A 22,267-nucleotide genomic window follows, 5' to 3' on the forward strand; every position below is an offset into this window, starting at 1 on the left:
TGCTTTGATTTGGGGGAAGTCTTTCTCAGATGGAAGGGTCAGAAAGACCACTGGAGACAACTTTCCCAGCCTTTCCCAGAACAGGGAAGATCGTCAATAAGTAACAGTGTTGCTGGTGCTCCCGGCACAGTGGGGATGGAAGGAAGCAGCCGGGAAATATGATGGACAGCGGACTTCTCAGAGCGCAGAGGGGCAGGGAGGCTGTGTCACAGTTAGTGACAGCGCCAGGACTCTCCGTGGCCAGAGTTTCCTCTCTGCTCCTTGAGCCTTGCCATCTGTTAAATGGATCGTTAACAAATCATGAGCAAGATGAGACAGGTAGTCATGCCCCCAGTTCTGAATACAGGAGGTCCATCCACAGGTTGGCTTCTATAGCATTCCTGTTCCTGCCCTTAATAGCAGGAGTAGGGGCTGCCCGTTCACCTGGTTACGGCTGCTGCTCTGGGCCTCGCCCCAATGTAGTTCTCTCTACCACGAGATCATGTGACCCCATGCCCACCCCCCACCCCGGTTCCTCAACTTCCACGTCCTCCTAAGCCCTCCCCAGACCGGAAGTGAAGTGCCGAGCCTGGAAGTGGCCCCTCACAGAAGATGGCCGGTCACCTCCCCCAGCCCCGGCATCGTCCCCGGCCGGCCGCCCAGGGCCCTGGAGCCAAGCTGACACTCGGTCCAGGAGTCGCTCTTAAACTCGAGCTCAGATGGACGTAGAAACACAAGAGGAGCCAAATCATATGTTTAAACAGTTCAAGAGGAAACCAGGCTCAGCAAGCAACTCCAACCCTGGATTTAGCCTGGGTGAATTTTCCTTCTGTGGGATTTCCTGTCCCTTTTCTGGATGTTTCTATCTATCGAATGTTCCCTAGCAGCTGGTTTCAGGCCATCAGCTCTGCGGTGAAAGCAAGCCTTATGCAGGACTTGGGCTCAGCTGTTAAAATATCAAAACGGCTGCCGGACCGCATGTCTCCAAAGCCAGGCTTCTGCGCAGCCGTGAGCTCCTGGCATCCGTCAGTGGGCCCCCACGGTGGGGTTTGAAGACCCCTACACACAGCACGGGGGGAGCACGCTGTCCTGCTGCCTGCCGGGGGCGGGGGAGGGGGCAGGCGGCAGGGAAGTGAACCCAAAAGCCGGCTGCCTGCAACGTTCTTAGACTGCAGTTAAAATTTAACAATTTCTTAAAATGTCAATTCTCTGGCATCCTCAGTTGCATGGGGTTGGGGGAGGTGACAGGGAAGGGACAATGGGCCAGGATTAGATAATTGACTTGGTGCTAAAATTCCAGGAAGTTTGTGTTGCTCTGGGCCTGGACCTTGTGACTTGTTAGCTCAAATCTGAATCTACATCTTCCCAAAGTGCAGAGAGCATTTTTTCACTTAGTCACTTTTTCAGTTGTAATTCCGCCGCCCCCCCCCCCCCGCCCCCGCCTCTCCAACAGATAGAACTGGTTAGATTAGCAGCTCCTAGCACTGAGATGAAAATACTGGGAGGGCCCAGTCCGGTCCCCTTCTGTTTATTCTGACCGAGCAGGCTTTGATCTAAACATATTTCCTGGGGTCTGGATGAGATGACCTAATTGCTGTCTTATCCGCCTCTACTTTTCTGTGAATCTCAGATTGCCCTTTGCTGTGGAGCCCTTTGAAATTCATTTTGCATCCCCCCTCCTTACCTCTCTGACATTTGTTCCATTGGGGGTGGAGTGGGTAACCCCTTGGCCAAAGCCCCTTGCTTTCTTATTTTTCTAACGGGACTGCGAAGCTTTAACAGAGTGGGAGATTTTTTTTTTGAAAGTTCTTTCATTCTTGACACTCGCACCATGCCAAAAATAATAAGCAAATAATCTACTGCTAGAAATTTATGTCAACTGCAAATCATTTAGGATTTTGTTCCCCCCTTTTTTTTCTATGTAAAAAATGTCGCTTTCTGCCACCCTCTGAAAGCCACAGGAATGAACCTGGCTGTGAATGCCGGGATATGAGACTCATAGCTCCAGGTTGGCGTCAGGTAGCTCCAACTGCTCGCTCGCGCGCTCTTTCTCTCTCTCTCTCTCTCTCTCTCTCTCTCGCTCTCTCGCTCTCTCTCTCTCTGGCAGCCTGGGTCTGTCATTGCTCCTGTTAATTTTTTTTTCTTTCCTTGCTCAGGTCCCTGTCAATCACCAAACTGCTCTTCCAAGGACTCCTGTATTTTCCAGAAGGAAGGAAGCTTGTGAGTGTCCTTCCCCAGGGTGGGGCTGTGGAACAGTGCAGATGAAGGGAGAGGGAAGAAGAAACTAACACAAAGGAACACAGGGAAGGAAAAACCCAGAAAGAGGAGAGGATGACAGCGACACAGAGAGACAGGAAAGCACAAAACAAAACAAAAAGAAGAACGGGAAGTTGCTAACGTTTGTAAATTTGGGGTAGTAGGCTCAAGGGGTTTTGTGAAGATTTTTCCAACCGTTCACACATCAAAGCCAACGAGCTGGGGAAAAAATGTCACCAAGTACATATATTTAGTTCCCAAATGCGGAGAACTCAGCCATCGACCCACGCGCCGACGAGCCGCCTTCTCAGCGCTCAGAGACTTTTTCCTCCAAAGCCATCGGGACCCCCGAAGCTTCAGCGGGGAGCAGGGGCCGGGTCGGCGGGCGTGGGGGCAGGGCGCGCACGGCCTCGACCTGCCAGGAGCCCCCTCGGCTTGGCAAACACAAACCCACGCCTCGCGCGCTGCTCACGCTGGGAGGAGCCGCGGGGCCGAGGGCGAGTTCTTGTTTTGGAAACGCACGGGCAGGTAATGATCGATAGATCAGAAAGATAGCGGGTCGATAAATGGACAGGCAGGGACAAAAGGGCGAGGGAAGGGGAGGCGGGGGCAGAGACCCAGGCTCCGACCTTCCCCCGAAGGGCTTCGGCTGCCTCCAAAAATCTGATCGAAAAGCAACTGGGCTTCCCTGAAGTCACTTTCAGAAAACGCTGGAAGGGCGGGGTGGCTGGCGCGAGGGGAAGTGCCCGCGCTCCCCGCCCCGGCGCCCGCCTCCGCGCGCAGCCCCGGGGGCGCAGGGCCGTGACCCCCGCGCCCTGCCCGGAGCGCGGAGCTCCGGGCTCGGGGGTGGTCGCCGGGCCGCGGGCAAGAGCGCAGTCCAGCTGCGGGGGCCGCCGGCTGGACCCCGCTGGGGAGGGGCCGGCGAGGCGCTGGGGGCCACCCCGGATGTCCTCGGGCGTCGTCCCCGCCGGGGCGCCCTCTCTGAGCCACGCCCAGCGGTGGGAGGTGGAGGGTGCCGCCCGTGCACCGAGGCCCGCCCCCTGGGCCCCGCGAGACCCCGCGCTTCTCTGCCGGGGGGAAAGAGGGTCACTTCTGGGCGGCGGGGACGCGGAAGCGAGAAATCGCGTCCTCTGCGTTTTGGGGACGATTCTGCGACCCGGACGCCGCGCGCACCTCTATCCCCGCCCTCACCCGGCACGGTTCGGGGCTGGGGTCGGCGCGCACCTTCCGGAACGCGGGGCTGGGCGGGCGCCGCTGAGGTCCAATGAGCGGTGCGTGCAGGCGGCCCCCGAAGCCCGCTCCTTCCCTGCGGGGTGGGGGTGGGGGATCGCCGCCGGTGTAGACGCGGCCTCCACCCGGACGGCGCACACTGGAGGGACGCCTTTCCAGCTGGGACAAAAGCGGGGAGAGGAAGACTCGGCCAGAATGTTCGCGAGGAGATAACTCAAGTCGCCTCTGCGTAGCCTGTACTGTGTCTCTCAAACACGCATGTGCGCCCCAGTGCCTGGACGCCCAAGGCGAGCGCGCGCGCGCCGGCCTCGCTGGGTGGCCGCCCAGTGTGTGAGTCAGACGGTGGCACCCGGGCGGCCGCCTCGCGAGGGCGCGGGGACGAGGCTCTCGGCCGCCTTCGGTCCGAGTGGAGTCCGGGAAGCCACCGCGGCTGGCCGAAAGCTGAGAGCGAAATCCCTGCAGGGTGCAACCTTCAAGTTTTGTCTCTCTTTGCTTTGGCTGGCGGTGGCGGGAGAGCGGAGTGGGGAGATTACTAAATGCGCTCCCGAACCAGGTTTGGGCGGCCAGCCCCCAGTTTTGAAAATAAAGGAAACGCGAGGCCTTGTAAAACCCTGTTTCTGTTAGGCCTTTTCCCATGGCTTACGCAGAGAGGGGGCGCACGCGCGCTCTCCTGCACAGGTCACTGGTACCTGGGTATACCTGACAAGGGTCAGGGGCCTGGCTACATAGAAAAATGTACTCTGAAAACACAGACACGGGATTTTGCTTTATCTGTTGCAAAAAAAAAATGTATTTGATTACTTGGGTAAAATTACAGTATCTCTGTTGTTAGTAAGTATTAAATGTTAAAGAAACTGGACCCTCCCCCTTTCCTTTCAACTTTCCAAGAAAGTGCATGTAACAGTCCAATTTTTTTCTTCTTCCATACCTAATACAAAATAAACAAACACTATACCTGCTCTCGATCAAGAAGAAACATTTGCTCTTGTAGGGACCATCTGTACATTTTAATGAGAGTGATATTTCTTATTGTATATACAAGAGCATCTACATTTTTCTCCACGGAAGGTTGTTCAAGATGCTATACTTAGCAGCATTGTGAAATTCCAGCACACATTTTCTATTGTGAATATACCTACAAGGCTACCAAAACAACACTTGTTTTTTTCTCTAAAGAATTCTGCGTGCTTATTACTATACAGAAACTTATTAACATTGAGGGAAGACGCAAGTAAAAAGCACAATACAAATAGCGTTCCAAACGGAAATGGTTAAATCTACAAAACAAAACAAGAAAAAAAAGCGGTTGAATTTTAGAATAAAAGTAAAAAAAAAAAAAAAACAAAAAAAAACAAAAAAAAAAAAAACAAAAAACAACAACAACAAAACAAAACCCAAACCTTGCAAAGACCCACACTGCTCAGTCTGTACTTCTAGTCCTTTCCTTGAATCTGTTTCGAAAGATTAGACAATGTGTTTGCTGATAAAATTTTTCAGCAGGATCAAAGTGTACATTTATATACAGACTTTATTAGAGACCTAATGCATCACTGTGGCATTGCATCAACACCGGATTCATATTAAACTGGATATAGAAAATAAGTTAATGCCAGATTAAGACCGCCTAGGAGGGCAACTCGAAATTGCCATAAATGTTACAGCAAGTTTACAGCACTCTTAGTCAATTAGTATTTAGTCCAAAATATAGAAGACCAAAGTTAACGCTTGCATTCTGTTTGCAAAGCAAGGTTATATCACTAATAAATAAGCTTTCTTAGAACTCTAGAAGTTGAACAAGGTACAAAAGAATGTCTTCAGAATGTCGTGGTCCATAGAGCTGGGGTGACTAGGGGGTGAGGGGCACGGGGCCGGGGTGGGGGGCAGGAGGCCACCAGAGGTGGCGGCCCCGGTGGCTTTAACTCGTGACGATCTCTTTGCTGTCCTCCACGAAGCGGGTGAAGCGGAAGTTGGTGCCGTTCTCACTGCTGGCCATCTTCTCCAGGCCGGCCAGGGGCGCGCTGGGCTCGGAGTTCTGGAGCTTCTCCAGGTTCCCCGTCAGCCCGCTAATAGGTGAGCTGCTGCCGCTGCCCAGGCTTCCAGGAATTGGAGGGACGCCACCGTTCTGAATGACGGAGATCTCGTTGGCCTTCATGGCCAGCCCGTTGGACAGTGCGGCTGCGTACTGGTTCCAGAAACTGGAAGGATCCCCGCTTCCTGACCTGGCTGCCAAATCCTTCTGGAACATTTCTGGGAACTTGACAGGATTGCCTCCTAGAAATGTCATGGGGCCGTCCACGGAGAGCCGCCGGCCCCGCCGCGCCGGGGTGCTGTTCCACATGTGAGTGCCCATGTGAACCTGCCGTGGGGGTGGGGGGAGGGAGGAAGAAGGGAGGGAGGAGAGAGGAAGGAAGAGAAGCTTAATAGTTGCATCTGTCTCAGCTCATATCCCAGGACGCGACAAAGCAAGGGGCCTGCACGTCTACTCTTATTACGGGCCAGACAGTGGAAAGGCCAGCGGCAACTCTGCACTCGCGGCCACTCTTAATAACGTGTCCGCCCTCGACGGCCCAGGGCCTGTCTTGCCTCTTCCCCGGCCGAGATGCCTTACTTACTCCTTTTTTATTGCCCGTATTTAGCTTATAATGGCCTCCAACAAGCCAGCTACCAGCAGATAGCGCCTTGCAGGGCGCGAATTGTTATGTCCACTCTCATTGCAATGGTAAGGATTGTATCTGACACCCTTTACCCTATAAATGTCCTTTTCAGATGGGAAAAAAGTACCCCTTGCTGATTGCCCATTGGAGGGCCCCGTGTGTGGCTAGGGGAAAAAAAAAAAAAAAAGGCCAGAAAGTAATTATTCATCTCACATTACTGGCAGCAATCTCCAGAGAGAGACTCTGTCAACAGAGATGTACACAGTCAGAGCGCTCAACTGTTGCTCCGGAACTTACGCATATTTGCTTTATTTCCAACACTTATCAGTAGGAAATGTTGTCTAATCAATTATCATCATGCCCATTAGCAGAGCCAGTGACGTTACTGTTTTTAGAGGAGCAAACCACGCTGGAGTGCGTGGTTGTGAAAAATAGATGCACACGCCGAGGCGAGCCGCAATTATTAAGTGATGCAGCCAGCGCACAGGCCACGTGGAGGTCTTTAATCAATGCCCTGTGGCAACGCCAGGCTGTCTTCCTGGGTAGGTAGAGCAATTCATTTGGTGCACTTAGCGAGACAACAGGGAGAGGCCGCTGCTTCGCTTAGGTACCAAATTACTCAATGCGCTCTGACATTCAGCGAGCTGCAGGCTGCCCTTGTCCTGGCCATGATCCTGCCCCTCAAGGGCGTCCCCCGCTCCTCCCCAGGCAGGTGCAAGCAGCAGGTTCCCCTCCTGAGAACCTCTCTCCCTCTCTGCATCTCGGGCCGCATGCATTACAGGCAATCCGTGGCGGGGAGACACGGGCCGGTGGGGTGGCTGAGGTGCACGGTGGAGGCAGGTACCTTAAGATTGCCTTTAGTCGTGAAAGCTCTTCCACAAATAGTGCAAGCAAAGGGTTTCTCTCCAGTGTGAGTTCTCTCGTGAATCTGTAGGGCACTGGATGAGGAGAAGGTTTTGCCACATGTGTTGCAATAGTGCTGTTTAGGAGTTCTCCTGGGCAGAGCGGGGAGCAGGACTGGGGACGTGGCAGCGGATGACAGAGGCCCGGAAGGGACGTGACCGGCGGGGGCGTCCTTGCTGTCCTGAGCAGAAACATGCATGAAGCCGTTGACCTCCGTCTTGATGAGAGACGACAAGGAGTTGGCGGGAATCACCGCAGAGTTCTGATTGGGGCCGAGGTTGGAACTGGGCTCGAAGAGCTGGGATGGCAGATCTCGCATCTGATGTGTCAACATGTGCTGCTTCAAATTACCCTTTGTGGAAAAGCCACGATTGCAAACTGTGCAAATAAACGGTCTCTCTTTGGTATGACTTCTATAGTGGATGTCCAAGGCACTCTGACAAGCAAAGGTTTTGCCACAAATGTCGCAAGCGGTATTTTTAAATTTACCCCGGTCTCTGAAAGGGAAGAGGATGCCCAAGGAATCTTCCTTGATGATTTTCTCTGCGTGACTCGATGTCAGATCCAGGGCCCCGCCGTTCATGGGGGTGGGAGACAAGCCGTTGGCGAACTCGCTCGGCCCGGCCGCTCTCTGTGGCTTTTCCTCGACGCCGGGGGACTTGTGGGCCTCCTGGGCGCTGTTGGAGGGGGACAGGGCCTGCATGGATGAGGCGGACTCGGAGGCGGCCGGGCTGCCGGCGCTCTGGCTCTCCACGTCCCCGCCCACTGAGGACGAGTCGTTGGTCAGCACGTCCCCCTCAACGGAGCCGTTCTCCACCGACTTGAGGCTGGCCTGCAGCTGCTCTGCTAGGCCAGCGCTGATCATCTTCATCTGGTTCTCCAAAGCAGCGATGCTTGACATCTCGAGGGGCAGAGGCGAGGAGGACAGGCTGTCCTGGGAGGCGTCGGCCGACCTGGGCGTGTCGGGGATGCTGCCGTCGGGACAGTCCTCCATGTTCTCGTCAGAGAAATTGTCCAGGTCATCGAAATTCTTCTCGTCGAAGGAGCCCGTGTCGGACTCCATGGACTCGGGGTAGCTGTCGGGGACGGGGGTGTTGGGGATCTGGCCCCCCATGTGCATCCGAATGTGCTGCTGCAGCACCACGGCGTTGGTGAACTTCTTCTGGCAGATGGGGCAGGAATGCTGGACTCTGAGCGGGGGCACGGCCCGGTGCACGCTGTAATGGGTCTTGAGGTTCCCTTTCGTGGTGAACGCTCGGCCGCAGATCTTGCACTTGAAGGGCCTCTCCCCGGTGTGCGTCCGGTAGTGCATCTTCAGGGCGCTCTGACAGCTCAGGACCCGGTGGCAGATGATGCACTCGTTGGGGTCCGTGGCCTTCTTGTCAATGTTCTCTACCAGCTGCTGCAGCTTGGAAGTCTCTGATGCCTGGGCCGAGTCCAGGAGTCCCCCGAAAGGAAACTTGGCCTTGAACTGCTCCGACATGAGTGGCAACAGAGGGTTGGTGAATGTGGGGGCGCTGCCCGGGCCGCAGTCGGCTGCTGGCGAGCCCAGGGCGCTGCTGCTGCTCCCTGCAGGGGCCGAGGCGGGGACCACGCCGCTGTCTTCACTTTTGCCGCCAGAGGGTGGCAGAGTGGACGCGTCGGCTTCCTCTGGGAGCCCACCCAGGCTTCTCGTGGCTGGCTCGGGGGCCCCAGAGTCACTTTTGACTGAACCCGGGGGGCTGGCAGCAGAGTGGCTGATGGGGATGGGGGCTGGCTCTTCCGTCTTGATGAAGGGGGCCAGGCTCGGCAGGGTCGGGGGCAGCGGCAGGCCGACGGAGGTGGTCAGAGTGGGCAGGACTGGCTTGGTGTCCAGCCAGCTGGTGACCGGCTTCTCTGGAGGGATGGACATGCCATAGGGGATGCCGGTGCTCGTGGGGATGTTGTCCAAATGCTCAGGCACGGGGTAGGGGTTCATCTGGATGTGCGGGTATTTCTCTTTGTGGCGCTGGAAGTGCACCTTGAGGTTGCCCTTGGTGGAGAACCTGTTCCCACAGATGTTACACTTGAAAGGCCTCTCGCCGGTGTGGGAGCGCAAGTGGATCTGCAAGGCACTGTCGCTCCCGAAGACCTTCGCGCAGAACCTGCACTTGTGTTTGAAGAACGCCTCGTCCGAAGTACTTTTTGCTTCGAAGGCAGTGACATTTGGTGGCTTGCTTTTTCTCTGCTGGGCCAAGGCAGACAAGGGGTTTAAGTCCTCTGCCGTCGTTCCGATGTTGGGCAAAGCGCTGGGGAACACCGAGTTAGCAGGGGCCGGCTGAGGTAGAAGTGGATTAGATGCAGGGCTTAACAAGCTGCTTATTGCAAAAGGTGGTGAGGACGATGTGGAGACGGCTGCGCTGCTGACATGCGGGGCCCCGGCACTCGAAGCCACTTTTTCCGAGGACGGGGTAGGACCTGCTGCCGCCAGCATGTCCCTACTGGGAGACGTGCCACTGTTGGATGGAAGGATGGTGTTGCCAGAACTGCTCTGAGGTAGCTGGATTGGGGGGAGCTGTTTCACACCGCTAATGCTGGCAGACTGGCTAGCGAGGCTCTGTGCTAATCCAGCTGCTGCCGCCAGCTGTTGAGATAAATGGGAACTTAGCGTGGACAAGGGGTTGGCAGATGTTCGTAAAGTACCTTGGGAAGGACTCGAAGATGTTGGCAAGTCTGCGTTCTGAGACGCCAACAGCAGGATCTGGTGCCGGATCTGTTCGATCAGTTGCAGCTGGTGGATCTGTTGCTGTTGCAGCGCCAGGAGCTGCTCCATGAGGGCGGGGACGGCCAGCTTGCCCCCCGAGGCCCCGCTGCACCTCGCTTCCTGCGAGAACTGGGCCACCGCCACCTTGGTGCTCTGAAGGTTCTCGATGATGACGTTGCTGTTGATCACGGAGAAGTTGCCCAGCGTTGTCAGGTCCCCGAGTTGAGGTAGAGAGGTTGTGATGGCTGAGGTACCTGTGGCGGGGCTGCTGCTACTGCTGCTGCTGCTGCTGCTGCTGCTACTGCAGCCCGAGGTCCCGCTGCCGCCACCGTGGCCGCCACCGGCGCTCGAGGACCCGCTGCTGCCGCTTTTGTTAGCCACGGGGGCCTCCAGCTCCATGGACTCTTCTCTGTCAAGCCCGTTGTGTTCTGAAAGGTGGCCGCCGTCCACTTGATCGGTTTTGTTCCCCGTGTCATGCATGTGGTCTTCGGGATTATCGGGAGCGGGGCTGGGGGAGAAGCTTCCGGGCGGGGAGGTGGGATTTTCAGTGACGATTAAAACTAATTGATTTTTAGTACAGTTCTTCTTGTGGAGCAGAAGATCTGATAATTCAAAGAACTCGGCACAGCACCGGCCACAGACGTGGGCGTCCTTGCTCTTCGTGATGCGACTTGGGGGATGACCCTTCTCCGTGTCTCCTGCGAACACCAAGAGGCGCAGGGTTAGAAGCGGGGCCGGGGCCACACAGTCACCTCCAGAAAGATGCCCAAGGCCCAGCTCACAGCTGAAGCCCTGGAAAACCAATCGATGGGGCCTGAGGGTGCTCGGGATTCATTTTTTTAAGGCTGTGTGTGTGTATGTGTGTGTGTATGTGTATGTGTGTGTGTATGTGTGTGTGTGCATGTGGAGTAGGGGGGAGGGGGACTTGCATGTCCATGGCGTAGCCCAGGTAGTCACGGGCTTCAGATAATTCATCAAAACATGAAATACTCCGAATGGGCGACACAGGTACATGATGAAATTCCATAGCAAAATATTGATTCCCAATATTTTACACACCTTACTGTCTACTCATCTGCAGAGGGTCCAGCAACCATTCTGAGGACTTATTAGGCTCTTGAGTTTCTGTCAACCTTATTCATTTTCAACTGATCCAAAGATATCTGTGACAGTTTGTTCTGTCACTAAACTAATTTGTAGTCATTCAGGTTCCAATCAGTTGCTGACAAGCGGTGGGGGGAAAATGCATATCGCCAAGCTGTGGACTGACAACTTGAAGATCACCTCCAGCCCCTACCTCCAACCCCGGCTCAGTGTGATCCGTGACAAACACACTTTAGTCACATCACCAGCAAATCCTCCAGGCTGCTCTTCAAGACTTAACTTGAATACAAAAGGGAAAGCAACACACACACAATGCGGAGAAACACGATGATCCTAATCCCTTACAAGGCCTGCCTGGCACCTATATATCACCCCATGGCATGTTTATTTTTAAAATTAAAGAATGCAAGCCCCGCCACAACGCCACTGGTAGAGGAATCTATGTCACTAGGCCCCAAATGGCAACCTTCAGCCTCTAAGTATTTCATCAGAAACGGCGCTTTCCATCTAGAGACTCCAGGGCAGGATTTCCATTTCTGATTAAACATCAACTTAGAGAAGGGTGCATAGTTAAGGGGTCGCGCTGCCCACCCCAGTCAGAGATCATGCTTGCGCTACAGTTTGGAAACGCTTTGCAGCCCTCCTTGTCTGAATGTCTTTAAAAGCAGCTTGCTCTGAACTGTTATCAATTGTTTAACAGATTGTCCTGAACCTTTTATTATAAAAAAAAAAATCCCTTTATTTCATGTTTGTTTCCACTGGTTGCTCAGATGTCTTCTCACTAAGATCCATTTGTAAATTAAACATAAAAATCTCCAAGTCCAAGCTAACATCCTATTCAAAGACAGGATGGCGTCCCATTGTTTGCCCAGCATGGGGAACACCAACTTCTGTTGTACAAATGGTGTGTGGTCATCTCGGAGGGCTGTGAAAAAAAAAAAAAAAAACTGTTTAATTCAAGGATTACCTCCCTGCATGCCTTCCTGCAGAACTGAATCAGATAATAGGTAGTTTCCATGACTTCCAAATTGAATCTCCCACAAAACTTGCAGGAAGAAAGTAATTGCGGATATGAATAAATGCAAAATAAAAAAAAAGCTGTTTTTTCTTTCCTCCCTAGCAAACTTAATAGTCTACTCAAAGGAGTCAGCCATTTGCCTTTTTTGTAGTAAACATCAAAAAAAGAAAAAAAAAAGGCTTGAAGAGTTTTGCATTTCAGAAAATAGATTTAATAGCGAGATATTAACTTCCGAAAATTCCTTAACTCTGCTTGCCTTGAGTGATGCAGAAGTCGAAGAGGAAAGAATGCCAAATGCATGCATGCTGTATTCACTGCAAGTGTTATTTTAGTAGCGAAGTTATACTTAACAAGCCAGCTTTCCTAATGCTGGTCGTTTAATCTCCACGAGGGTATAGTGCAAAATGTGGTAACGACACCAAACAAATCTTAGTGGTAGCAGAAAACACCAATAATGATCCAGTTTTAATTTAATGTTTAATCATCCTAATTGGCACTGGATTCCTATGCACGTGGAAGGTGCTCTTTTTGTCCCTTTTTGTCTCTCCTCTTGCCTTAAAACAACATAAACAAAATATTAGATGAAATTTGCTCAAGTTACGTCGCTTAACTTGGGACAAAAATAATGTGACAAAAATTCCGTTTAAAGCTTCTTATTTTGACAACCAATTTTAAATGATGCATCCATTTCAGATGCTTATTTTAAACTAGGAAATGCAATTCCTAATATATTCAACAGAAATGTGATTTCTTTCTCTTTGCACATTTCCATATGTAATGGTTATGTTTCCATCTACTTTTACAGCCAATTATGAAGGAACAAAAGCTATTCTGTTTGTTCACACATTTTCAACAAAATGCATTAAAACTATTATGTCAGCATGTTCTATTAAGCTCTGCATTCAGTGGAAAATACTTTTCAACCAGCTCACATTTATCAAAACATAAAGCCACTTTAAAACACAGTTTTGCTTGGTCAGCTGGGCTTAGACAAATAATGACAGATTCAGAACTAAATAACTAGCAAGGGAAATCAGAAAACTGACTTCATCAATTGTACACATTACAATGTAGTTGCTTCAAATATTTAGCACATCTGTGCTCACGATTAAAGGGCATTTTAATTCTTTATAACTTACAAACGTCTGATAGTCTCGTAATAGAGAGAGAAAATAAAGGAAAGGTTGCTTTACAAGATTTAGCTGATTATTACTTTCCTGCGCTGGAGTTCTGTATGTGTGCGGCTTCAAGACTCACTTGAGAATTTGCAAGTTTTTCAACCTGAACATTTTTATATTTGAGATTGTGCTAACTGGACGGAAAATGAGAGACGCTGAAAAACACACGCCTGCTTCTTCTAAGAGAGACTGTTAAAAAGCTGCCTATGTTTTAGCTTAGATTCTCACAACATTTTAATAAGCTGACATTTGATCTCACTGTAGAGTCAACTAATTTAATTTCCTGATGTTGGTGAACACCTCCAGGACCCCCCCATCCCCCATCCTGGTATCTATTCTGATGGATTTCAAAAGCAGGTGTCGCTACACTGTAATAATTCTTAACTTTAAATCTATCTGTATTCTGAACAGAACTCCAATGAAACAGTTGAAAAGGAGACAGAGAAAAACAAGAGAACTAGTTTGTATCTTTAACTACCAAAGGGAATATTTTAAATTGCAATAAGATAGACACACTGGAACAAGTTCTAATTCCTTTTTCCCATCATCCCGCGAGCTTGTATCTCTCTCAATAATCTGTTACCTAGGATTGCAACTGGTGACCCCATTATAGTAAGCACAGTTGCCTCCTTCCTTGTACTATGGTGAAAACAACATTCCCGTTCCTTTTCTATGGATTTTGCATACAAATGAAAGTAATTTTATAATGCTAGCCAGATAGGAAAATTTAAGAAGCAGTGGTTTTCTAAGTATGTACACAGAAAAAGATATTTGGAATTTTCTGGGCCTTTTTTGGGGGAGGGGATGATCTTAACGTACACCCACCCCCCTTACAGAATTTTTACTGAACTCCCAGATATTTTAGTTTTTGTGTTATTTTTGTACTTGATACTCAATTCAAATTTATCCATTTTTCATCATTTGACCAAAACATTGGCAGAATCAGAAGCAGAAAATTGAAGTGTTCCAGCATATCTGTCTGCTGAGAAAAATAAAAATAAAACTCTGCCCCACAGAGAAAGGTTTGGCCAGCCAGGAAAAGCAAAAACCACCACCCTCCTCTACCAGACCTAGTTTTCTTTCTGGAGCTTCTCAGAAAGACACTTTACTGTACTCGCCTTCACCTTAAGACCATATGAGCATTTTTGTCACACAACTTCTCCCCATGGTGGTTTTGTAGCCCATAACTTTAAGAGGCTGCTCCTCGTTCATGGACCTATTTAGGAAGGCTGTCATAAACATATTTGATGGATTGATCCTTTATCTTTTTTTTTTTCCTTGCACAGACCTGAGAAAAAGCCAGAATCTGAATATCTAGCTGAGGATTCCAAAAGAATCTTTAAACACGACAACATATGCTGTGCATATTTTCTGTAATGTCCAAACTTTCCTCTCTGGGATATGAGAAAGCAAATGACAACATGGACCGGACCGGCACCCTTCAAGTTAGCTTGGTGTTCTGACCAGGATCCAACACAAATGCAATCCCTGAAAACACAGCCACCCAGACAAGACCCTGCTTTTAAAACCTTGAGCCCAGCCCACCTAAGGCACACAATAAAAGAAAGGGGGAGAGCGTCTCCCCCACGGATGAATCAAACTGAACACTAGATGGGGTTCCAGTTGCAAGGGTTTGTTCAAAAACTTCTTTGTGGCTTTCGTATTCCAGTGACGCGTAAAAGAGAGACTCCTTAAGGCGAGATCTAAACTTTGACTACATAAACATTGGCAAAGGCACAAGAAACTAAATCCCTGTTGTTTGCGGGTAAAACTGAGCTATGAGAACTACCTGTCAATCTTCCCCTTTGGGGGTCTGGCATCTGAGGGTGACAGGGGAATAAGGTTAGGAAAAGAAGCCAAGCTGATAAGGTGAAACTAAAATAAACTACTAACTTCCTGCTAAGTGACTAGCAAGACTCAATTTGGGGGTCACCGGGAAGATACTGAAAGACGTATGATGATCTGGACCTTGTCACCCCTGCATGGGAGGAGGCTAGCAAAGGTTAAAACAGCTCCGGCACACGGAGGCTTTCCGAAGCCTGGCATGCAACTTTTTTTCTTTTCGGGGGGAGGGGCGGCGGCTCTTAGGTTAACTTACCGTCTCTTTGGCTGAACAGCTAGAGGACTTCAGTTTTGCTAATCTACGACTATTTTAGACTACGGGGCGGTCTGCGCCAATGCTCTCTCCTAGAAAAACCCAGCTAACACCGTAGGAAGAATTCGTTCGGGTTAGCACACAGACACAGCGTGGCTTTTGAACAATTTCAAAACACTTAACCAGTCTGCCTATTTCTGCTCCAGGCTGCAGAGGCTCTCCACAGTAAACACGTGGGCTCCTGCCTGGGAAAGGACTCTGTGGGTAGGCAACTTGCTACCTCCATACGTATACAAAGAGATGAAAGAGATCCCAACCCCCCAAGAATCACCTATACATTGGCACTTGTGCCTATGAACCTTAGGAGAAACTCCACATAATACAGACCACAAAACCCTGAGCACCGCAGAGGCACTTTCACACATGAAACCTTACACCCAACTGGACTTTGGCTTTGGTTGTGTGTTTGTGTGTGTGTGTGTTTTGTTGTTGACAATGTAGGAAGTATGTACAGCCTGAAGCAAATCTCAAACAGTTTGCATTTTCTCATCCAGAATCCCCCATTAATGCCAAACTTAAAATAGGCCTGATTAAACACGAATTCTTTCCGACTGCCTTATCTTGCAGGTGTCGGTTTTTTAAAAAAAGCAATTAATTATGGTTCTCTCTAACCTTTTGGGTCCAGAAATCAATGTGTTGCCATTAAGCTGCTCACAATGAGTAAATTACTTTGATAAATAATAGAATTTCAGTATTAATATCAGTAAGCAGATATTTTTATGATACTTCACGTGAGTCAATGTTTGATCTACAACTCATGATGCTTTTATTTTTCCTCCAATATTATCTTTTCCTTGAAAAAGCTGAACAGCAAAAATACTTTCTTAATAAATGAATGGAGTCCAAATAGGCCAGCTATGTAGTTACAGGCGTGGTAAAATTACCACCAAGGGAAGAAAAATCCAATACAGGCACACACACACACACATCCCCACCCACACACACCACAACTGAAATTCAAATCTATAGCAGAGAACCCACTTCTAAAAATCAGTAAACTTTCATAACCTTCTTGCTCAGAATTATTTATCTCTGTGCACCGTCTTTGCAGCGGCAGTTCTCTTTCTACAAGTGTTTCGAGACTTGTTGAATATCATATAAGAGGCAAGTCAGATGTGCCACAATCTTGCTTCCCTAAGAAACAAGAATTCCCCAGGTTATTTCAGAGTGTTTCTGGCGTTACAGCTGCACTACAGCAGAGTCAAACACCGATACCCTAAGTTAAATCGGCCAAAGAACCCTGTTTTCTTGAACTTGCTCTGATGGAGCGGTCTGTGTGGCTGCTTCCATGCCTCGGCTGTCTTTATAAGCGCGCACACACTCACACACACATGCACACACACAAACACACTACCTGAGACCTGCTCCTTAACTAGGGTCTACACACTTCTCGGTTCTACTCTGGGCAGAAGTCATAAAAACCTGAGGTGCTGGCACTTGGGAAGTACAGAAACTAGATTGGATCTGCTGTGTTTGCTGTTTCGCTCGCCCCTCTGAGGACTACCTCGAGAAAAAAGTAACCACAATGTTTGAACAGGGGTGTGCCTTCTAAAAATGTAACCACATACACACACACACACACACACACACACATATATGTAAACAACAAAGCCAAACTCCATCGCCCCTCCAGGAAGGACTGGTGATCAGGGAAGGGATGCACCACAGAGGGGTGACCTTCTAAGGGTAACCCGGAGGTCCCTCTAGAACTTTCAGCTGCATTTCTCTCACAACCATTCTCAAATAAAAAGACCGGGATGCGGTGGGGGGCGGGGGGGGGGCACGTTAGGCCTGCCTGTACATCCAGCACTGGGGAGGATCATTTGTGTACTAATATTATTACAACACACTAAATCCTGCAACCCTATTACAAAATCCACCCTCTAGGCAACTTCTTCGGAACTTATTGTTCGACCATGTAAAAACAGTCATAAGCTAAAACCATTCCTGCTGAAGGCCAAGAGGAGGGGGAGCAGAGAGGGGCACAGGCCTGGCTGGGAGGGGTGTTTCCTGGGGTGTCCCTCGCACTACACTGCTCCTTGGGACAATGAACCAGCTTTGGGGAAGAAAAAAAAGAGAGGGAGGAAGGAAGGAAGAGAAAGGAAAAGAAAGATGGAAAAGAAAGGAAACTCGATTCAATCCCTTAATTAACTTACCTCAAAGCTCAAATAAACTAAAAAAAAAAAGTACTAAGAAATAATCAGAGTAAGAGGTAGTGAACCCCTTTTATGCCATTGCTTTATGAGAGCCTTTAACTATTAAAAATGCCGGATTGAGAGGGGGAAAGGCAATTGCTTCCACCACCAGACTTGAATCGTTTGTGTGTGTGTGTGTGTGTGTGTGTGTAAAATGTAGAAAATCAGTCCAAATGAACAACATAGCCTAAAAAACCCTCCTTTCTCTCTTCTTGGGGTTTTCATATACAAATTGTGAGCCTAGCAGGCTGGCGGTGCGGAAGGTCTGCACAGAAACTCCAGGAAAGATGGGTGCAGGGGCGCGAAGCTGCCTAATAAACCCAGAACGGTACCGCTGCGGCCTCGGGTCACTTCACCTTGCCTTACCCCGCGCGTTTGGGGCGCAAAGCGGGGTGCGGGAGCTCTTTTCAGCGGATTAGGAAATCGCAGCGATTTGGGGGAAGGCTTCAAGGGAGAATGGGAGAAGGCAAACACTACAGCCCGTGTTCTCAAGTTTCTCCATTTCTTACAGGGACCCCAGGCTAGGAGTCCCCATGTCGCGACAGCCGGGGTCCCCAGGCTCGGCGGCCGGCCTCTGCGCGGGTCCCTGCGCCCCAGCTCCAGGGAGAGCCAGGCCTCTGGGAGAGGGACCTAGGCACCTTGGGCCCAGGCGGCCGCAGATCGCGGTGGACAGAAAGGCTGATCGGGGGCACGCTTCAGAGCCCTGTCCGGGTCCTGATTCCTCCTCCACACCCTAAAAATCCCTCCCGGGTCGTGAGCACCACTAGGCAGCTCGTTGTGTGCGCGCCGGCCGGCAGGCGAGCGACGTGCAGGGCTAATCGGACGAATTGAGCCCGGGTGCCGCTCCACGGTCCCCGGCGCTGGGCCTGGGAGCTCGGAGGCCACTCTAGAGAAACGGTTCCAAGGACGAGGCGGGAGTCCCGCGTCCCCATTCCGTACCCCCAGTTCCCTGCCCGGAGGTGCCCCGCGGTCGGCCGTGGCTCCCGCTCACAAACTTTGTCCTGGACTTGTTCACGTCCTCGGGGACCGCGCAGCTGTCGCCTCCACCGGCGAGAGCGAGCGCCTCCGTTCCAGGGGTCTTCGCCCTTCGGCTGCCTGGCTGGCTACTCCCCCTCCCCTCCCTGCAATCCTGGAAAAACCACCCTAGGACTCCTTCCCGGTGCCGTCTCAAGTTCGGGGCGCCACGATCTGCCGAGGGCGAGCACCAAATCTGGAGCATTCGGGGGCGAAGGGTGCATGTACTGAGGGGAGGGAAAGATGCGGAGATGAACTCGGGGAGCCGGATCGGGACACCTTCCTCGTTCCGCACCCGCAGCAAAGTGCGCTCTCCGCTGAGCTGTGACCCCAGGGCGTCGGGCGCCAGCGCCCCGACACGGGTCTCCAGCTTCTGGCCAGCTCCGAACGCCCCCGGGGCACCTCATTCCGCCGCACAGGCCGAGGGCGGTGGGAGCGTGGGGCACCAGGACGCAGCCAGCTTCCCTCCCCCCCCACCCCGCCCTACTCTCGGAGTTCAGCTCGGAGCACCAAGTAAACTTCCTTCCCGCTGGCAGCAGGGCCGGGGCGGTGGAGGCCCGGCCGGGGGCCCCGCGTGCGGCGCTGGAAGCGCCGTGGGGCCCGCGAGGGCGGGCGCGGACGGCCTCTGCCCGCGCCCGCGCCCCGCGAGGCGCCGGGGTCCTGGCCGCGGCTGGGCGCGCGGCTGGGCTCGGCTCCCGGGAGAAGCCCGGGCGGAGGAGCCAGGCCGGCCAGCCCGCCCTCCTCCTCCTCCTCCCCCCGGGAGGACCGAGCAACTCCTGAAAGATCCCGCCGGGAGATGGGCTGCTGGCTCTTCCCGGGGCAGGGGGGAAGCCGCAGAGGCAAATTGAGAATTAAAAGGAAGAGGAAACACGCCGAGTCGAAAAGGCGAGCGGGGCCGCGGCGGCGGTGGCGGCGGCCGGGCCGGCGGGCGCGGGGCGGCCGCGTGCCGCGGTCCGGGTGTGCGTGAGTGTGAGCGCGCGTGTGTCCGCGGCCGCGGGCCGGAGCACTCACCATCTCGCCGGGGGAGCGAGGCCACTTCGGGGTCGGATTGGAAATGTTGAGGCTTCGCTTGCTTCCTCCGCGACATGCTGGCTCAAACATCAGCTGGGGCAGAATAAAAAATTACTAAAAAAAAATCTTCTCAAAATTACGGAAATCGAGCGGCGGCGGCGGCGGCGGCTCCCCCCGCCCGCCGGCCCGCCCGCCCCCTCCCCGGCTCCCCGGCCCCGGGCGCAGCGCGCATGTGTCCTGCTATAATTATGATTATCAATAATGCATTGCGATTAATCATAGAGGGGTTCTTTGAAAGGCGATTGGCACCGGGCCAGCGCTATTCAAACCCGCTCGCCTTAATCAATTAGTTCGTGATTTGCTGCAGACCCCTGTCTCTCCGCGCGCTGGCCCAATAAGCCGGCCGCGGGGCTGGCTCTGCGCGCCGCGCCGCCCGGCACTGGGTTAACCCTCTTCGCGACCGCCCGGGACTCCGCGGCCCGGCCGCCGGGGGCCTGCCTCCTCGCCACTGCGCGCCCGGCGCCCCGGCCGGCGCCCCCCGCCCCCTCGGGCTGGGCCGACCCGAATTAGCATGCCCTCCCCGGAATTAAGCCGGCCTGGCGGGGGGTGGGGGTGGGGCCGGGCGGCGGGGGGCTGGGGACCCGGGCTCCCGGCGCGCTGCGAACTTCCCAACTCCCGCGCACGACGCGCCGGCCCGCGGGGGGGAGTCCCGTGGCGGGATTTGAGGGGGAGGGCGTCCCGCTTCGTGAGTGTTTCTTCGTTTCTTTAAGAGCTACCAGAAAGCAACCCACCCCCACCCTCATAAAAAAAAAAAATAAGCAAGTGGGGACGAGCCAGCCCCACGCCGGTCCGCCTCCCGCCCGCGGCCCGGCCTCCCGCCCGCCCGCCCGCCGCCTGGCTCGGCGCTGCTTCGCCCCGAGTTCTCCATGCCCTGGATCCCGGGCTCGCGGGGGCGCGGAGAAGAGGACCGAGGAAAGGTTTGGGAACGTGATGGGCTTGGGGCTTCGGGGGCGGGTGGGTAGGAACAGCTCTCCCGCCACCCCCACGGCCCCCTCCCCCCACCAGGGGCTCAGCGCCTCTAGCCTCTCGCTGGCTCCCTCGCTCCCTTTCTCTACCTCGGACATTCCCAGGACAATTAGGGCTGAAGTTTTCGGGAGAAGCGCCCCGAGCCCGTGGGATAAGGGGGCGGCCCGGCTCCGCCCAGGGCCCCTTCCGATCCTCCCCCCGGCTGCCCGGGTTGGCTGCAGGGCGCGTCACTCCGCAGGGAGGCGGCGGCGGTGGTGGCGCCGCCGAGCCCGGGGCGGGCGGAGAGCGGGGACCGGCCTGGGCTCCGAGTTCAGCTCCGGCCGGGGGGAGGGGAGGGGCCGCCGCTCGCCCGGTGCGCTGCAGCGTGCCCCTGGCCAAGGGAGGGGAGGCGCGGCACGGCCGAGCCGCGACCCGGGCAAAGCCGGCTCCCCGGACTCCTGAGCTCCCAGCTCTGGGGGAGAGGGCTCCCCAGCCACCCCGGAGGAGGTGGCGGTGCCGATCCGGGAGTGAGGAGTGGGGCGGGGAATGCCCCTGTCCGCTGGCGTCCAGCTGCTCGGAAGCTCGCCTTTACTCGCCGAGTGCGGTGCCCAAACTTTTCGCTCTATCTCCATCTCCCCGAGCTGGGATGCAGCCTCCTTACCCACGCCCCAGAATCTGGAGCCCGGAGTCCGGGCCCCGCACTCCCTCTGCCGGGCTCAGGCGCCCGCGAACCTCAGGCTCGATCCTCAGCTCAGCCCAGCTCGTCCCCTCGCGCCTCGGGGTCTCTTGGCTCCGAGGTTCCCGAAGTCCGGCGCCCGAAGGACTAAACTCTGCTAAACTTGGGCGCAGTGATGGGGGAGGCGGGGGTGCAGACACACAATCCCTGCCCTATCTCGCGATCGGGAAGGCAGAGGGCTCGTGAGGACGCCCCAATTCGGGAGCGCGCTTGTCTGGGTGGTGCCACAGTCGGTTCGCGCGAAGTGGGCACCGATCACTCCAGCAGAGCCGGAGTCTGGCCGTGCGCGCGCCAAAGACCCTTTCCCTCCTACTCCTCTTCGGTCTTGAAGTCTTTTTTTTTTTTTTAAGTCTAAATCTTTTGTGTACTGTTGAATGTTTCCGTTTTCCGCCTGCTGACTTTATTTATTTTCTTGATACAACTTCTGCGTTCTCCCTGTTGGCCCTTTCTTTGGCTTTTCTCGCATTTTCCCTGTTAGCCCTCTCTCAGGCACGCACACACACCCCGCTCTCCCTGGCTCCCCAGGTCCTGCAGGGTACAGTAGATTTTGATAAAAAGACAAACGAAGCTATCAGTGAGGCTGATGTTGAAGAATGAAGATAATAATGTTTCCATAGGTGGTGCTTCAAATGCCATTATTTCTCACTGAATATTTAAAGAGATCCCTCGGCAAAGATGGATCTGCACGCTCCTGGGATGCGAGCCGCTGGCTTCCCCAGACCCCCGGGAAACGTGTCCAGGAGCACGTGTAATTCCCCACCCCGCAAACCAGCGCCGTCTCCAGCACCCCAGCCCGCACCCTCGCAGGTACGAAGATGCGGCCCCCGCACTTTCACACTCGTCGCCCCGCACGTACACGCGTGCCGAGGCACCCGCGCCCGTCGCTAACGCTCTCGGCCTTTGGCAGGTCCGGGCCTCCGGGAAGCCGCGGGCTGCGGGGGAACCGAGTCCAGCTGGGGGGTCCCGCAAGCCCTTTCTCCCGGTGCGCGCCGCGCGCACGCTGGAATAGCTCCTCATGTGCTCCTTATTGGGTCTATATGTGACTGAGATGAAGGAATTAGAAGAAGAAAAAATAATAATAAAGGCTTTCCCTCCTTCCAAACAATA

At 53.4% G+C, this 22,267-nt stretch overlaps 1 protein-coding gene and 1 long non-coding RNA gene across 4 annotated transcripts in view; one reads left to right on the plus strand and one right to left on the minus strand.

Annotated features, from left to right (window-relative positions):
* The first annotated feature begins 555 nt into the window (after positions 1–555).
* Positions 556–22,267, plus strand: part of LOC108176725 (uncharacterized) — a 46,797-nt gene continuing 25,085 nt past the window's right edge. Inside the window, exons 1-2 of the long non-coding RNA XR_007919870.2 lie at positions 556–795; positions 2,136–2,199. This is a non-coding gene — a long non-coding RNA (uncharacterized lncRNA). The remainder of the gene's footprint in view (positions 796–2,135; positions 2,200–22,267) is intronic.
* SALL1 (spalt like transcription factor 1) lies at positions 4,976–21,246 on the minus strand. Of its 3 annotated transcripts, XM_051846755.2 has the most exons (4): positions 21,086–21,246; positions 19,420–19,512; positions 6,964–10,442; positions 4,976–5,821 (listed from the first exon to the last, which is right to left on the minus strand). In XM_051846755.2, exons 2-4 carry the CDS (start codon positions 19,493–19,495, stop codon positions 5,381–5,383), a joined length of 3,996 nt encoding a protein of 1,331 aa, XP_051702715.2. In that variant the 5' UTR covers positions 19,496–19,512; positions 21,086–21,246; the 3' UTR covers positions 4,976–5,380. The 3 variants fall into 3 exon arrangements, with proteins under 3 accessions (XP_051702715.2, XP_069918129.1, XP_051702713.2); XM_070062028.1 differs by lacking the exon at positions 21,086–21,246 and having other exon boundaries at positions 19,420–20,245; XM_051846753.2 differs by lacking the exons at positions 19,420–19,512; positions 21,086–21,246 and adding an exon at positions 18,334–18,876.

Source organism: Oryctolagus cuniculus, chromosome 18 (assembly GCF_964237555.1).
Source record: "Oryctolagus cuniculus chromosome 18, mOryCun1.1, whole genome shotgun sequence".
In the NCBI taxonomy this organism is placed as follows: domain Eukaryota; kingdom Metazoa; phylum Chordata; class Mammalia; order Lagomorpha; family Leporidae; genus Oryctolagus; species Oryctolagus cuniculus.

Excerpts from the sequence above, each read along its gene's own strand:
- SALL1 (XM_051846753.2), bottom strand. The coding sequence starts at position 18,613 with ATGCTCCAGATTTGGTGCTCGCCCTCGGCAGATCGTGGCGCCCCGAAC. Across the intron at positions 10,443-18,333 it reads CTCCGGGCAGGGAACTGGGG|GAGACACGGAGAAGGGTCAT; the intron begins GTACGGAATGGG and ends TGGTGTTCGCAG. Across the intron at positions 5,822-6,963 it reads CGACTAAAGGCAATCTTAAG|GTTCACATGGGCACTCACAT; the intron begins GTACCTGCCTCC and ends CCCCCACGGCAG.